At 34.8% G+C, this 16,867-nt stretch overlaps 2 protein-coding genes across 9 annotated transcripts; both read left to right on the forward strand.

The window, feature by feature from the left end:
* On the forward strand, positions 1-4,536 carry LOC136224457 (proline-rich receptor-like protein kinase PERK1). 8 transcript variants are annotated; one of them, XM_066012795.1, is made up of 9 exons: positions 9-220; positions 315-557; positions 791-1,118; positions 1,534-1,620; positions 1,735-1,805; positions 2,626-2,684; positions 2,769-2,913; positions 3,961-4,122; positions 4,213-4,535. In XM_066012795.1, the coding sequence occupies exons 2-9, from the start codon at positions 435-437 to the stop codon at positions 4,300-4,302; spliced, it is 1,065 nt and encodes a 354-aa protein (XP_065868867.1). In that variant the 5' UTR covers positions 9-220; positions 315-434; the 3' UTR covers positions 4,303-4,535. The 8 variants fall into 8 exon arrangements, 7 of the variants coding, with proteins under 7 accessions (XP_065868872.1, XP_065868871.1, XP_065868869.1 ...); XM_066012796.1 differs by having other exon boundaries at positions 318-557; XM_066012800.1 differs by lacking the exon at positions 4,213-4,535 and adding an exon at positions 3,045-3,104 and having other exon boundaries at positions 1-557; positions 2,769-2,926; positions 3,961-4,100.
* A 3,110-nt stretch (positions 4,537-7,646) lies between these two features.
* Positions 7,647-12,432, forward strand: LOC136224809 (putative proline-rich receptor-like protein kinase PERK6). Its single transcript, XM_066013230.1, has 5 exons — positions 7,647-8,004; positions 10,381-10,439; positions 10,525-10,669; positions 11,839-12,000; positions 12,117-12,432. The coding sequence occupies exons 1-5, from the start codon at positions 7,789-7,791 to the stop codon at positions 12,204-12,206; spliced, it is 672 nt and encodes a 223-aa protein (XP_065869302.1). The 5' UTR covers positions 7,647-7,788; the 3' UTR covers positions 12,207-12,432.
* Positions 12,433-16,867: the final 4,435 nt, after the last annotated feature.

Consider the following 16,867-nt stretch of genomic DNA (forward strand, 5'->3'; position numbering starts at 1 on the left):
CCTATAAAATTTTAAAAAATTAATCTTCTCTAATGGAGTATTACTACATCTTATTACTAATTTCTCAAAAATCACAATGGTTAGATGCTAACATTTTTATATAAAAATCGGCTCGGTTCTCCATCCCGACCATGGACAGGCCTAATTGGAAATGCTTGGAGAGGTCGTCAGAGATAACACATCAGTCTACAGATGAAGTGTCAACTCATGATTGGTAAAGGTGGTCTTCTGAATTTCAACAGTGGCCGGAGTTTTTCTCCTTGTGCAAGCTTACTTCTCTTTCCTTTCTGATTTCAGACTAATTTCATTCTCAGCAGCTCATTCTTTACACTTCCTAAAATCACTTGATCCAATTTTTGTGATCGAAGTCAGTCAGGAAAACTCCACCGGCCAGTTTACCTACTGGAGATAAAATCAAATGATGCGATAAAGGAATGGGGACGGGCGCTTCAAGAGAAGAGCCACGGACTGGCCAACAGGAGTTAGATTATTTTGATTTCCCAAAGAATAGTCAATTGCAAAAGCAATCCACCTCTTACTCTCGACCAAAGCTTCAGGTAATGGCTGCTCATTCAATCCAGTTTTGACAATTTTCGATAGGGATTTTCGCTGCTTAATTAAGGAATTGGAGAACATTTTCTTTTGAATCAACCTTCGTTTTCATCAGATTTTCATAATTAACTATATTATTCGTACAATTTAGACTGTTCCGAAGTGGAATTTGAATTTCTATGATTCGATAACTGATATAATACTGTTTTACAGTGATTTCTGTTGTTTTTCATTTCAGTCTCTAGCTCACTTACATAGGAGTAGTATTCCGACGAAGTCATTTACTTACCAAGAGCTAGCAAAAGCCACTGATGATTTCTCAGACCACAACTCCCTCGGCTGGGATGGTTGTTGTTATGTTTATCGAGGAAAACTTTCGAATACCGAAGTTATGATTAAGGACTTTGATGGATGTGACGATACTGGATTTTTGTCAGAGATTTTGGTCATAGGCCGCACCAATCATCCAAATATTGTTAAGATGGTTGGATACTGCGTTGGTGCAGGTATCAGAATGCTTGTTTTAGAGATTGTTCCCAACAACACCTTGGACTTTCATTTACATGGTGAGCTATTCCGCTGATAATGTAGCTTTGTTAGATATTCCATATTGCTTAATTAGGGAGCTATGTAGCTCCTTATATATGTGTGAGGCCACATCCTCCTTTGAGGTACCTCTTGGTTGAGTTAGAAATTTGTTTACATGATATTTGCTTCACGGTCCATATGGTTTTGGGCATGAGTGTGCGTGTTAGATATACTGCATTGCTTAATTAGAGAGCTATATAGCTCCTTATATTTGTGAGTCAATTCTCTTTCTATGGTGTACCATTTATGCGAAAGGCTTATTGGTTTCTATGCAATGAATCTGCTTCTTATAAGCTATATGAAGCATATAAATATGTTCATCATAATCATGTCATAAAATGCATCTGTTTGTGTTTGTAAGTTAAGCTGTTAAGTGTGAAAATGACATTGCAGGAGGGGAAACACCTAGCATCAATTGGGAAAACAGAATGAAAATAGCTTTAGGTGTTGCGAAAGGATTGGTGTATTTACACGAAGATTGTGAGTATATGAAATGAAGAATTTCTATTGCATCTAATTAATTAACTGGGAATAAGCCATATGATAATATGAGGTTTAAGTCTATCTCAATTCTTATTTGATTCTCATCTTTAGGTGATCCCACTATCGTTCATAGGAATATTAAGTTGAGCAATGTGCTTCTTGATTTTGACTTTGAACCGAAGGTAAAACTTATGAGACAAATTCATTACTCTTCCGTCATTCTCGCTAAATATTTATGAATTTCAAAGAACACTTTTTTTTAAGTTGTTCAACTGAACAGATTCGTGCCATTGTGCCCTTATACATCTTTTTTATTCTATAATGTCCTAAAACTTTACTTGTTGGTCCTATTGAGCCCCTGTACTTCTTGGTTGGTATTACTCAGTATGTGAGATTGCATTTATTAAAAAAATGTGAAGCACATTGCTATTGATTTTCATTTAGTTCGCAATCAGCTTCGAATTTGTCTCCTCAGGTTGTCCATGATTCTACAGCCGAATATTAGCTTGTAGATGCTTTTACAAGACTGCTTTTATGATCTCAATTTCTCTTACTCCTGAACAGGATTGGACTCTCTTGTCAAGCTTCTACTTGTGGAAACACAATGTTGAAATTTCAGTAGACAAATCAGCTCTTATCTTAACTAGTAATTTTTTTAAATTACATCTGAAGTCTGAATTGTTCTTACTTCAAGTGTAGGAGTTAATGGGTTTAGCAATGATCTCGCTATTTATAGTCCCAATGATCAAAACATGTTAAAGGAAAACAATTCTGATGTTACACCAAACCTCAAAGACTTGTTAATTTCTCATCTTATTCATCTATTCAGATTACGATACAATCTAGTTTAAAGCAAACTTATTTGTAAAACAATAAAGGTTGAATTTTTTTTCTTCTTCTGCTCCTGAAGAAAATTTCTTGTGAACTTGATTTGGTTGATCGTTTTCAGTCAACTCATGTGATAACAAAAATGCTAATTTTTTTTGTTTTTTTGCTTTTCAGATTGCAGGTTTCAACTTTGCTACACAATGTACTGTTTCCCGCACTGCAACTCGTTCTGGGTAACATTATATATGTGTGTGTGTGCAAATATTACTTTCTCATAGATTATCTCTCATGCGTACTTTCTTTTGATCTTTATGCAGTTGTATGTTTCCGGATTACTGTTCAGATAACAGGCATTCTGATAAATCTGATGTTTTCTCCTTTGGTTTCATACTATTGGAATTGATTACTGGCAAGAAACCTTTCTTTTCTGCTGTGGATCAAAGTCCTCACGTAGCCACCTGGGTGCATACTAACAGTAAATATATTCTTGCGCAATCATAATTCATCAACCATGTGTTCTACTAGTTAAAGCTATTAATAAGAAATCAGAAGAACTGATATATATGTGTTTTTTTGCTTCCCTGGACAAATAGATGACGTATTGGAAGAACCAGTTTTGCTAGTAGTCTGTTGATTCGACTGAATGCCAGAAAGTTAAGGTTTCATAAACCTGTTGATTCTACTAATACTAGGAATATAGGGCGAAAAAAGAGAAAATTCTCTTTGATTTGTTATTCAATCTCAAAATACGGTAAAATCCCGTTGCAAAAGATGTTTAATTTAAACCATATCTATAGCCAGGATAAAAGAAAAATGAAAGGCATTAATAACCTTACTAATGGAAAAATGGTAAATAAACTGAAATTTAGAAAACTCTCTTTTTCACAAGGCGGGATTATGTCTTATTTCTCAATTCTGGCCAAGGCTGACTTCCGCAAGGCATGTTCATGCCTTGTGACTTCTACCATAGATTAATATAAGATCTAGGATTGGGCGTTAACTATGAGCTTTTAGTTCAATTGGTTCCTTGACATGGTATCAGAGCATCTTAGACTAAACCGTGGAGAGTTCAAATCCTGTCACCCTCATTTATTGTTGAATTTAAACACATGGTGGGATGGGGCCTGTGTTGCCCACGCTTCAAGCCCGATGGGCATTCGCGTGAGGGACGTGTATAATAAAACTATTCTTGGACCTTAACTCCCATTCCTTCATAAAGCTTTCAGTTATTTCCTCCTCTGCATCAGTAGGTAGATTAGAACATATTATCCATATATATAAAGGTTGAAGTATGTTCATTTAGTTCAACCTATGTTTCAATGGATTGTTATTATATGTCAAGCATTACTGTATTTAACAACTTGTAAAGCTAGTTAATTTAGTATAAGATCTAGTCTTCTGTCAGTAGTACTTCTGAGAGTAGGGTGTTACAAATCCAGAGAAGAATCGAAAACAGAAGATTTAACCTTTCCTTTTTGTGCTAAGATTTTGTCTTTCTTTCCGAAACAGATTATGCCTCCGCTGAAAAATGCATTGAACAAGTGTGATTACACTGCTCTTGTTGATCCCACATTGGGGAATCAGTATAGTAAAGAAGAAATGGGTCGAATGATACACTGCGCTGCGGCTTGTATATATAAACTTGAAAGGAATGGGCCTCAAATGAAGGAGGTAAATCTATGTTAATATATAGATGGTATATATTAATTTCCTGTCCAAATTAGTAATCCTAATGCAGTTTAATGCTTGGATATGAAACAGATAGTTCAAGTTCTAGAAGGAGATATGTCGATGAAGCTTATATGGCAGCACGAAAAAGATAAGCATTATATACGTACTCTATTATGTTAGAATCTAGCAAGATTTTACTTGGAATACTTTTAAGCACATGTTCATCGTTTTTCGCATGTTGAAATTTCTTACTGTTAAGAGTGATTAGTAAGATTATTACTGTTCTGTAAAAGGCTGCTGCTGATAGAGATAAAGAAGTCATTTTGTACTCAATGGGGCTCTGTGTTCTTCATATTTCTGTAAACCCATTTAAGTTGAATATATATGAAAATATCTCTTTAGTTCTCTGCAAGAACCATTATATGCTTCGTTCGGCATAAAAAGTTGTGTTGCGGGTATAGGATCCCCTGTGGTCAGTGGCGGAGCCAAAGCTCAAGGTTAGGAGGGGCTCCATTGCATGAAATTTTTTTTTCTTAATAACGACTTAAGGCTTTGATTCATAGTAGTCAAATCAAAATTTTCAAATTTTGATAATATGAATGTAAATTTGATCATAATTGGAAACATTAAGGTGCAAAAATACTCTAATTTTTACACCTAAGAACAATTTTACCCCTAATGTATAAAATGGTGCAATTTTACCCTTAATGTCGGCAGCCAAGAGCAATTTTATTGCTAACGTTGACAAGTTTGGTCAATTGGAGAAATTATTCATCAAAGGGAGATTCGAACATAAGACCAATTTGAATGTAGAGATTCCTTTAATTATCACTACAACCAACTATACAAGCTTAGTTTATGTCTTATAAGTACCAATTTTAACTATTTTGGAGGCTGCTCGGGACTGAACCAGTGTTCGTCAAGGGTGTTCCGGAGGGTCGGAGAGTCCCCTAGCTCCGCCCCTGCCTATGGTAATGGAGAGTGTCACTTACGGGCAGCGGTGGGGCCAGAACTTAAGGTTTGGGACCTTGACTAGTGACGGAGGGTGGCTGAAAACCAGCAGAGGCAGCCTTGAAACCACTCTACTATGGGGTAGTGTCTGCGGCTAAGGCACTGCGCTACTTCCTAAATTTTATTGGAAAATGATTGCTGTAAAGAAAAGAAAACAAAATCTGCAATTGTTATAATGTGGAACTTATAACTTGAGCAAAGAATATAGTTTAAAGATTTATTGATTTATTTTTTCATTTCACTTTTGAGAAATACTTTTGTATTTTAAATGTTTTCGTCGGTATCTTAAAAGAAGTCACTCAGAATAGTTAAAGATAGATATACAAGAGAATATATAGTCATTATTTGCCTATGGACCAATACAAAATAATTAAATAGAGTGATGAAGTGTATAAATATTGGGCAAATTATAAATCTAGATCAACTGAAGGGGTTTATTAATATATTTGACCCACTTTGCTTGCATCTCATCAAATTAAATATTTTCATCTCTTTTGGATAAATATACCTCTAGTTCCATTCGACCTCTGCTCCCGCTTCTTCTTCTTCTGATACCAATCGTTAACGATTTTTGAGATTATTGAAGTATTCTAAATTTTGTAAAGGAAACACAAAACAAATGAAGTTTTCTAGTAGAAACGGTATGTTTTTAGCTTATATACCTATTATTTTCGGTGGTTTTGTCTCTTCTTCATCTGTATGGTTATCGCATTTGTGACGATGCGATAAATTTCGTCACAAATACGGCAACTGTTGTCGCATCTACACTATCGCAGCTGTGACATGAGCAATTTTATCGTAGATGCGACAACTCTTGTCTTTTCTCTCTCTACAAACATAATCTCTTCTTTTTCTCTCTATAAACCACCGTCTTTTCTCTCTCAATACTTGGCGGTAATGCAGTTTTCGTCGATTTGGGATGAGGAAAAAGACGTTGAGAGTCTGAGGAAGAAAGGGAATTGAAATAGGGATATTCTTATCCAAAGAGAATGAAAGTGTCTAATTTGGTGAGATGGAAGCAAAGTAAGTCAAATATGTTAATACACTTTCAAATGGGCTAGATTAATAATTGGCCCATAAATATCCTTGTTAAACATCATTTTAGGATTTTGCTATTCACCGCCCCCTCTTAGACATTTTCGTCATTTTCATTTTTTCATTCAAAAACGTAATATCCTCTCTTTCCCGAGCCAAGAATTGGATTTCTGAAAAATGAACCCGATCTACAGTTCCTATTTACATTAATTGAAATTCGTCTCCAAAAACCAACCGATCCAATCAGTATATAATTCGTCTCCAAAAACTAATAAATTTATATATTTATATATTAAACATATATTTTTAAGTATAAATTTTATTTTTTATAATTATAAATTTTATTTTTTAAGTATATACATAATTAAGTACAAAATTATAGCTAAGTCATATCACCAAACTTAATTTTTAATATGTCATTATTCTCTATATATTATGATTTTACAACATAATTTAAAAACTCTAGACTCTAATTCATAAATTATAAACCCTAGAAAATATATTATAGACTTCCAATTTATAAATTCTAATCCTTAAAATATATTAAAAGTATTGTTTTTACTAGTTTGATATAATCCAAAATTATTACTTGATATCGTTGTAAATAGTTTTTAAAAGATGAATTTCTGTGTAATTTTCCTTATAAATTATGTATATACTTTTAGATGGATTTATATGAATTGGTCTTTGAATTTGAGTTTTAAATCCGAGTCCAGCCCAACTTTAACCCACCTAAATTAATAGAAACGGAGCATTAACTAAATTTTTTTTTTATCACAGTAAAAGACATGGAGAGAGAAAAAAAATGGGTAAAAAAGCTGGTCAATAGTCGTGGTGAGTATTACAGTAAAAGATAAGAATTAAAATTAGTGGTAATAAAAAAAAGTAAATTCCAAAAAAGAAAAACCATGTGGTTTTATGGATTTCGCAAAAAACCTATGTGGTTTGTTATTACAAAAAAAATGACCGTGTTATACGCCGTTATTCGAAAAACGAATTTTTTATATTTTTTCCCCCTCTCTCTTCTTCTTCTTCCTTCTTCTCTTCTTCTTCATCCTCTCGTCTCTTCTTCTTCTCTTGTTCTTCCTCCTCTCTTCTCTCCTTTTTCTTTTTTTTCTTCTATTTTCTTTTTTAAGTTTCGATTCCAAAAATCTGGAAATTTTCGAAGAAATCTCGAAAAACTGGAATTTTCCAGTCCGAAGTATTGGAAATTAAAAAAAAAAGAAAAAAAAAAGAGAGAAGAAGAAGAAGAAAAAAAAAGAAGAAGAATAAAAAAATCGTTTTTCCAATTTTACCCCTTACCACGTCATTACTTTTAACACCGTTAAGCCATTTTTCGTTTTCGGGTAACGATCGTTTTTTTTTTATAATAACAAACCACACTTATTTTATTTTTTTTGAATTTAGCCTTAAAAAAAAAAATTGTAAAATTGAGTGCTCACGTGTATAATTTACCCCTTCCCATACCTTCCCTTTCCGATTTCAGGCTAATTTCATTCTCAGCTCATATTCCACGCTTCCTAAAATCATTTCATCCACTTTTTGTGATCGAAGTCAGTCGGGAAAACTCCGCCGGCCAGTTTACCTACTGGAGATAGAATCAAATGAAGCGATAAAGGAATGGGGACGGGCGCTGCAAGAGAAGAGCCACGGACTGGTTTTGTAGGGCCACGGATTGGCGAACAGAAGTCATATTATTCTGATTTCCTAAAGTATAAGCGTTTTGGAGGGCCACGGATTGAACAGAAGTTAGATTTAATAGATTATATTGATTTCCTAAAGTATAAGCGTCAATTGGAAAAGGAATCCACCTCTGACTCTCAACCAAATCTTCAGGTAATGGCTGCTCATTCAATCCAGTTTTGACAATTTTCGATAGGGATTTTCGCTGCTTAATTAACGAATTGGAGAACATTTTCTTTTGAATCAGCCTTTGTTTTCATCAGATTTTCATAATTAACCATATTATTCGTACAATTTAGACTGTTCCGAAGTGGAATTTGAATTTCTATGATTCGATAACTGATATAATACTGTTTTATAGTGGTTTCTGTTATTTTTCATTTCAGTCTCTAGCTCACTTACATAAGAGTTGTATTCCGACGAAGTCATTTACTTACCAAGAGCTAGCAAGAGCCACTGATGATTTCTCAGACGACAACTCCCTCGGCTGGGATGGTTGTTGTTATGTTTATCGAGGAAAACTTTCGAATACCGAAGTTATGATTTAGGACTTTGATCGATGTGACGATACTGGATTTTTGTCAGAGATTTTGGTCATAGGCCGCACCAATCATCCAAATATTGTTAAGATGGTTGGATACTGCGTTGGTGCAGGTATCAGAATGCTTGTTTTGGAGCTTGTACCCAACAACACCTTGGACTTTCATTTATATGGTGAGCTATTCCGCTGATAATGTAGCTTTGTTAGATATTCCATATTGCTTAATTAGGGAGCTATATAGCTCCTTATATATGTGAGGCCACATCCTCCTTTGAGGTACCTCTTGGTTGAGTTAGACATTTGTTTACATGATATTTGCTTCACGATCCATATGGTTTTGGGCATGAGTGTGCGTGTTAGATATATTGCATTGCTTAATTAGAGAGCTATATAGCTCCTTATATATGTGAGTTAATTCTCCTTCTATGATGTACCTTTTTGCAGTGGGCTTGGCCTTGGCTTACAATTTTCTTATCTTATTATTATGTGTAACAAAATTTGAAATTTCAAAAGGTTATGTCCTACCATTTGTGCGAAAGGCTATCGGTTTCTATGAAATGAATCTGTATGGGGCATATATATGTTCATCATAATCATGTCATAAAATGCATCTGTTTGTGTTTGTAAGTTAAGCTGTTAAGTGTGAAAATGACATTGCAGGAGGGGGAACACCTAGCATCAATTGGGAAAACAGAATGAAAATAGCATTAGGTGTTGCGAAAGGATTGGTGTATTTACACGAAGATTGTGAGTATATGAAATGAAGAATTTCTATTGCTTCTACTTAATTAAGTGGTAATAAGCCATATGATAATATGAGGTTGAAGTCTATCTCAATTCTTATTTGATTCTCATCTTTAGGTGATCCCACTATCGTTCATAGGAATATTAAGTTGAGCAATGTGCTTCTTGATTTTGACTTTGAACCAAAGGTACAATTTATTCCAGTTCAGTCATTCTCAACAACAACAACAACAACAAAGCCTTAGTCCCGAAATGATTCGGGGTCGGCTAACATGAACCATCATATAAAACCGTGAAAATCAAGTCGTGTCAGCGACACAGATTCGCTCCCTCCACTCCGTCCTATCCACTACCATATTTTCCTCAATTCCCAATAAACTCATATCACTCTCGATCACCCTCCTCCAAGTTTGCTTAGGTCTTCCCCTACCCCTCACCACACATCCCTTTGCCACTCTTCGGTTCTCCTAACCGGCGCATCAAGCCCTCTACGTCTCACATGGCCAAACCACCTCAGTCATTCTCGCGAAATATTTATAGATTTCTTTCAGAGAAAACACATTTTTTAAGTTGTTAAACTTTACGTACTTGTGCCATTGTGCCCTTATACATCCTTTTTATTCTATAAAGTACTTAAACTTTACTTGTTGGTCCTATTGAGCCCCTGTACTTCTTGGTTGGTATTACTCAGTATGTGAGATTGCATGTATTAAAAAATGTGAAGCACATTGCTATTGATTTTCATTTAGTTTGCAATCAATTTCAAATTCATCTCCTCAGGTTGTCCATGATTCTACAGCCGAATATTAGCTTGATGATGTTTTTCTCTTACTCTAGAACAAGATTAGACTCTCTTGTTGAGCTTCTACTTGTGGAAGAACGATGTTGAAATTTCAGTACACAAATCAGCTTTTATGTTAACTCATGATTTTTTTGAATTACATCTGAAGTCTGAATTGTTCTTACTTCTTACTTCAAGTGTAGGAGTTAATGGGTTTAGCAGTGATCTCTCTATTTATAGTGCATATGATAAAAACATGTTAAACGAAAATGATTCTGATGTGACACCAAAACTCAAAGACTTGTTAATTTCTCGTCTTATTCATCTATTAAAATGATAGAGTTTGAATTTTTTTTCTTCTTCTCGTCTTGAAGAAAACTTCTTAGGAACTTTATTTGGTTGATCATTTTCAGTCAAACTTATGTGATAACAAAAATGCTAATCTTTATTTTTTGCTTTTCAGATTGCAGGTTTCAACTTTGCTACACAATGTTCTGTTTCCCGCTCCGCAACTCGCTCTGGGTAACATTATATGTATATTGTATGTGTGAACATTACTTTCTCATAGATTATCTCTCATGCATACCTTCGTTGGATCTTTATGCAGGTGTATGTTTCCAGATTACTGTTCAGATAACAGGCATTCTGATAAATCTGATGTTTTCTCCTTCGGTTTCATACTATTGGAATTGATTACTGGCAAGAAACCTTTCTTTTCTGCTGTGGATCAAAGTCCTCACCTAGCCACATGGGTGCGTACTAACAGTAAATATATTCTTGCACAATCATAATTCATCAACCATGTGTTCTACTAGTTAAAGCTATTAATAAGAAATCAGAAGAACTGATATATATGAGTTTTTTTGCTTCCCTGGACAAGTAGGTGACCTATTGGAAGAATCCGTTTTGCTAGTAGTCTGTTGATTGGCTAAATGCCAGAAAGTTAAGGTTTCATAAACCTATTGATTCTAGGAATCTTAGGAGTATAGGACAAAAAGAGAGAAAATTCTCTTTGATTTGTCATTCAATCTCAACCCCTTGCAAAATATGTTTAAACCATATCTATATCTAGGACAGAAAAAAAAAAAACAAAACTAAAAGGCATTAATAACCTCACTAATGGAAAAATGGTAAATAAACTGAAATTTAGAAGTAAAAACCGCAAGAGGTCACTTTTGGGCAGAAAACTCTCTTCTTCTCAAGGCAGGATCATGCCTTAGAGCATCTTTAATAGGCTCTTTGAGGAGTTTGTTGCAAAATTCAACTCCATCAAGTGTTGGACCTCTTACCTCTCCTAGTCCTTCCTCATTTCATTTTTATTAATAATTTATTATTGAGGAGTCTCTCTTCTCATTATTGGTAAATATAACAATATATAATAATTTTAATGATAAAAAATAAATAAAGAGTGAGTTTAAGGAATATTGTTAGAGATGACATGTATTTTAATGTTTTAAATGGCCAACAGTTGTTTATATTATTTTTTAGAGAGTGGACTAAGAGGCTGTCGGAGATGCTCTTATTTCTCAATTCTGGCCAAGTCTGGCTTCCACAAGGCATGCTCATGCCTTGTGACTTCAACTTCCATTTCTTCATAAAGCTTTCAGTTATTTCCTCTTCTGCATCAGTAGGTTTAATTAAGATTAAAATTAATGATTCTCAAGTGCATAGCATATTATCCATATGTATATAAAGGTTGAAGTATGTTCATTTAGTTCGATCTATGTTTCAATGGATCGTTATTATATGTCAAGCATTACTGTATTTAACAACTCGTAAAGCTAGTTAATTTAGTATAAGATCTAGTCTTCTGTCAGTAGCACTTCTGAGAGTAGGGTGTTACAAATCCAGAGAAGAATCGAAAACAGAAGATTTAACCTTTCCTTTTTGTGCTAAGATTTTGTCTTTCTTTCCGAAACAGATTATGCCTCCGCTGAAAAATGCATTGAACAAGTGTGATTACACTGCTCTTGTTGATCCCACATTGGGGAATCAGTATAGTAAAGAAGAAATGGGTCGAATGATACACTGCGCTGCGGCTTGTATATATAAACTTGAAAGGAATCGGCCTCAAATGAAGGAGGTAAATCTATGTTAATATATAGATGGTTTGAGGTAAATCTATGTTAATAATATATAGATTAATTTCCTGTCCAAATTAGTAATCCTAATGCAATTTAATGCTTGGATATGAAACAGATAGTTCAAGTTCTAGAAGGAGATATGTCGATGAAGCTTATATGGCAACACGAAAAAGATAAGCATTACATACGTACTCTATTATGTTAGAATCTAGCAAGATTTTACTTGGAATACTTTTAAGCTTATGTTCAGCGTTTTTCGCATGTTGAAATTACTTACTGTTAAGAGTGATTAGAAGATTATTACTGTTCTGTAAAAGGCTGCTGCTGATAGAGATAAAGAAGTCATTTTGTACTCAATGGGGCTCTGTGTTCTTCATATTTCTGTAAACCCATTTAAGTTGAATAGATATGAAAATATGTCTCTTTAGTTCTCTGCGAGAACCATAATATGCCTCATTCGGCATAAAAAGCTGTGTTGCGTGTATAGGATCCCCTGTGGTAATGGAGAGTGTCACCTACGGGCAGCGGTGGGGCCAGAACTTAAGGTTTGGAACCTTGACTAGTGACGGAGGGTGGCTGAAAACCAGCAGAGGCAGCCTTAAAACCACTCTACTATGGGATGGTGTAGGCGGCTCAGGCACTACCCTGCTCCCTAAACTTTGGGCTGTCACCGCCTCTGCCTGTATGTGTATATATGTATTTATATGTATATATATGTATTTTATTGGAAAATGATTGATGTAAAGAAAAAAAATCTACAATTGTTATAATGTGGAATTTATAACTTAGCAAAATAACTCTTGTAAAAGGAATATAGTTTAAAGATTTATTTTTTTCCATTTCACTTTTGAGAAATACTTTTGTATTTTAAATGTTTCGTCAGTATCTTAAAAGAAGTCACTCAGAATAATTAAAGATAGATATACAAAAGAATATATAGTCATTATTTGCCTATAGACCAATACAAAATAATTAAATAAAGTGATAAAGTGTATAAATATTCTTAAGGTTTGTAGTTAAAAATAATTTTATCCTAATATCATAAATGATACAATTATCTCCCCAATAGAGGAGAAATTATACGGTGCTATTATAGTTCAAACTAGGGGTAGAGATCCTCTAGAGTTGAAATCCTCTAGAGTTGGTGGAGTTATATACATCTCAACCATTAATTACAAAATGAATGGATGAGATTTGATTGATCAATAAATGACTAATTAAATATTAAAATTTATCAATCAAATCTCATCCATTAATGTTGCAATTAATGGTTGAGATTACAACTCAACTCTAGAGGATCCCTACACTCAAACTAGATAATCTAGTTGGAACTTGCGATCAATAAAATTGGTCCAAATGTGTATTTCAGCATGGTCCACATTTAATTACAAAATAAAAAATTTGAAACTAAAATCGATATTCATTGTTCTCGTGCGTTTCTTCATAGCACGTTTCTTTGCACGTTTCTTCACAGCAGAAAGGGTTTCAAACTAAAACTAAAGTCAGATCATTTTAAAGTTAAAAATCAATGATTTTATTCTTCAAAACCAATTATATTCTAACCAACTTAGATAGAACAATTGGGATAAAAAAAATCTAGTAGTTATTTTATCATTGGAACATACCATTGAAAGAATGGAGCTTGTTCAAGTTTTAATGGAGAAAGTGAATATCAATTAAAAAAACAAGAGATCCAGGAATTTTTTCATGCTTTAATGGAGAAAATTAAAATTAAAACAAGAGATCTAGTTCAGTAATAAATCCTTATTTTACGGTAATCAATTTATATAGAGGAAAAGCGTATTCTTTTAAGAGAGGTTTAATTTTAGTTTTGGTTTGAAAACCCATTGATTTGTGTTATGGAGGTGAAGAAAAGCGCATGGATTTTAATTTTAGGTTTATTATTTTAATATTTTTATATAAATGTAGACCTTGCTTATACGTGGTAAGGGATACGCTTGGACTAATTTTATTGGTTGCAAGTTCCAACTAGATTGTTTAGTTGGAACTATAATAACACTGTATAATTTAATTTTTTGGGAGCTGAAATACTAACAAAGTTTAAGAAATCAAATTTTATGTACAAGTTTAGGGCAGATGCTCTAGTACTATAATAATGTTAAATTCCTTAACTAATGGTCACTCTTAATTATATAATAGATAATTGTATAATATTTCAAAGGGTGTTGCTATTTACCATTCCTAAATTACTTATCACCGTTTCCATTTGGACAATTTTACCCTTTTCATAAAAAAAATTCAAAATTGAAAAATTTGAATTAAAAAAACGTGAAATTTGGCCTAGGCGGATGACGGATCCGCCCAACCAATGGGCTGGCGGATCTAGCACCCACCCAGCCAATGGGCTGGGCGGATCCAGCACCCACCCAACCAATTGGCTGGGTGTGTGCTGGATCCGCCCAGCCCATTGCTCCATTTTTAGTGATGAAATGTAAAAAATTTTACTTTTTTGTGACGAAAAATGGAAAATCGTCACAAAAAACATGCATTATGTTCATGGTTTTTTGACTAAAAAACGTAAATTTTAATGTTTATAACTCGTAATCATCCATTTCCGGAGTTTGATTGTCACACATTAATTATTTTTATAATTTTAATTATTATTGTTTGGGTTTGTGATTTTGGAGAGAAAATTTTTAGTTTTTTATCAAAAAATTTGAGAAAGATAAAAATATCCAAATGAAAACGGTAACTAGTAAAAGGAGGCAGTATTTAACAAGTGGATTACTATACCCAGCCCCAAATTCACACTTCCAGTCCCGAAAAAAGACGTAACCGCCCTTTAACCAAAAATTGAAAATTTCAAACCCTCCCAAACTCTCTCAAACTCTCCCAAATACATTTTGATCCGAAATCAAAGACAACACGTTTGATGGAGAGCAATCCGTTATCACCGGGAAGAGGCGGGAGTGATGCAGTGTCTGAAGTTGAGGTATTTTTCCGATTGAACTTCCTTTGATTTCTGTCGTTTTTTTTTTAAAATTCGCTGGTTCGACACTCGGACGTGTGAGCATCACGCCCCACCATGTGGTGGGGCGTTTGAACATTACGCCCCACCACATGGTGGGGCGTGATATCCACATGCCCCACTATGAGGTGGGACGTGATATTCATACGCCCCACCATGAGGTGGGACGTGATGTTCATACGCCCCACCTCATGGTGGAGCGTGATGCTCACACGCCCCACCTCATGGTGGGGCATGATGCTCACACGTCCGAGCATATTTGTGGCTGCTTTTCGGGTTTAGACACCGAAACGCTTTTGGAAATATCGCGTGTTGGAATGTAATGTTCATTATTTATCATTTGCAGGAGGTTTCGTGGGAAGAATTTGGCGGAAACAGCAATGATTATAGTTCGCAGTTTTTTCCCAAACAAACGTTTCAAACATATCATGAAGCTGTTAACTGGCAAAATAGACGGCAATTGGGATCGACTTCGAGTTAACCACAGCGTCGCACAAGACAGGGGACAAGTCAAAGTGGATATTGGTTAAATGTGCTCATGGTATTAAGAATTATAGAAGGAAAAGAGATATAGATATGGATGTTATACTATGGAGGGATACAAAAACAAAGTACTATGGTTGCAAATTCCAGATAAAGGTTCTGGAAATCGCTGAATTAGGTGGTTGGGTGGTGAATGGGATTGCTGGAGATAGAGGACAGCACTGTCATCAGTTGGTTGTATATCGTCAGGGCTACAGACAGATGAGCGGACTAAGCCCGGGTTCCAAAAAACTTGTTCGTGAAATGAATTCAGCTCAAGCTAAGCCTTGTGCTATTTTTGCTGCAATCAAAGAAAAACATCCGGAGGATTGCCCGACACAAAGACATATCTATAACTACAGAGAGAAAATTAGGACTAAGAGCTTTGAGGGTCGGGATGTAATCGGTCAGTTTTATCGGCTTGCTATAGATAAGGAATATGTACATTGGACGCAAGCGATGTTGGGGTTTAGTGTCCTATAGACAATTGTTGCAGGATACAAACTTAATGTAAATGAATTGTTCTTTATATCATTTGTTTTAATGAGATATATGTTTTATAACTATATATAAAGGCAATCCCTTTTAAGCACTAAACAAAGTCTAATAAAAGGAAATCCGTAAGTTTGTTTAAAGTGATTATAAAGTGTCCATACAAGCATGAAGTGAGACAAAACTTTATAATAAACTAATAAACTTAAAACCACCCCAAGTCAAGTGATATGTTTAGGATTGATATATCACTGTTGAGACTTGTATGTAACAATGTCTTCTGTCCGACAGAAAGCTGATCTCACAAGCTTCATATATATAGATATCTGGACAGTTACATAGATTCGATGAAACGTCGTTCATTAGGATTGGGGATCCGATTTGAGATAACAGGATGGGTAGATTCATCCTTGTCACCTGTTCATCTCATTGGTATTAATAGGTATAACTAATCCTCAGACTCAAAGGAATGTTAATTGGTCATCCTGAATTACTGAATGTGAGACTTTGATCCCGCGGTCCCACGATCCTTAACAGAGATGACTCTGGGGTGTGAACTGCAAAGGTTGGGTGTCACATGAGGTAATGTCAGGGTATTTATACATTGGATTGAGCATTTATCACTCCCGATTAATGGGAGATACATCCAAGGATCGCTTGTGGAAGACTCGACTCTAAATCCTTGCAAGGTGATAGCTTAAGAGTAAGAAATACAGATTTCACTTAACCTATCTATTTGAGTTGACTCGGCCTATACAAGTAAAACGAACGTCTCGCTATATGTGACTTGACATCACCCATAGTCATAAGATTCAGTTCAAGGATGTAGTTGATAAAGGATCGAATTATACTGTAACTAATAC

The sequence above is a fragment of the Euphorbia lathyris genome, chromosome 3, assembly GCF_963576675.1.
Source record: "Euphorbia lathyris chromosome 3, ddEupLath1.1, whole genome shotgun sequence".
Taxonomy (NCBI): Eukaryota; Viridiplantae; Streptophyta; class Magnoliopsida; order Malpighiales; family Euphorbiaceae; genus Euphorbia; species Euphorbia lathyris.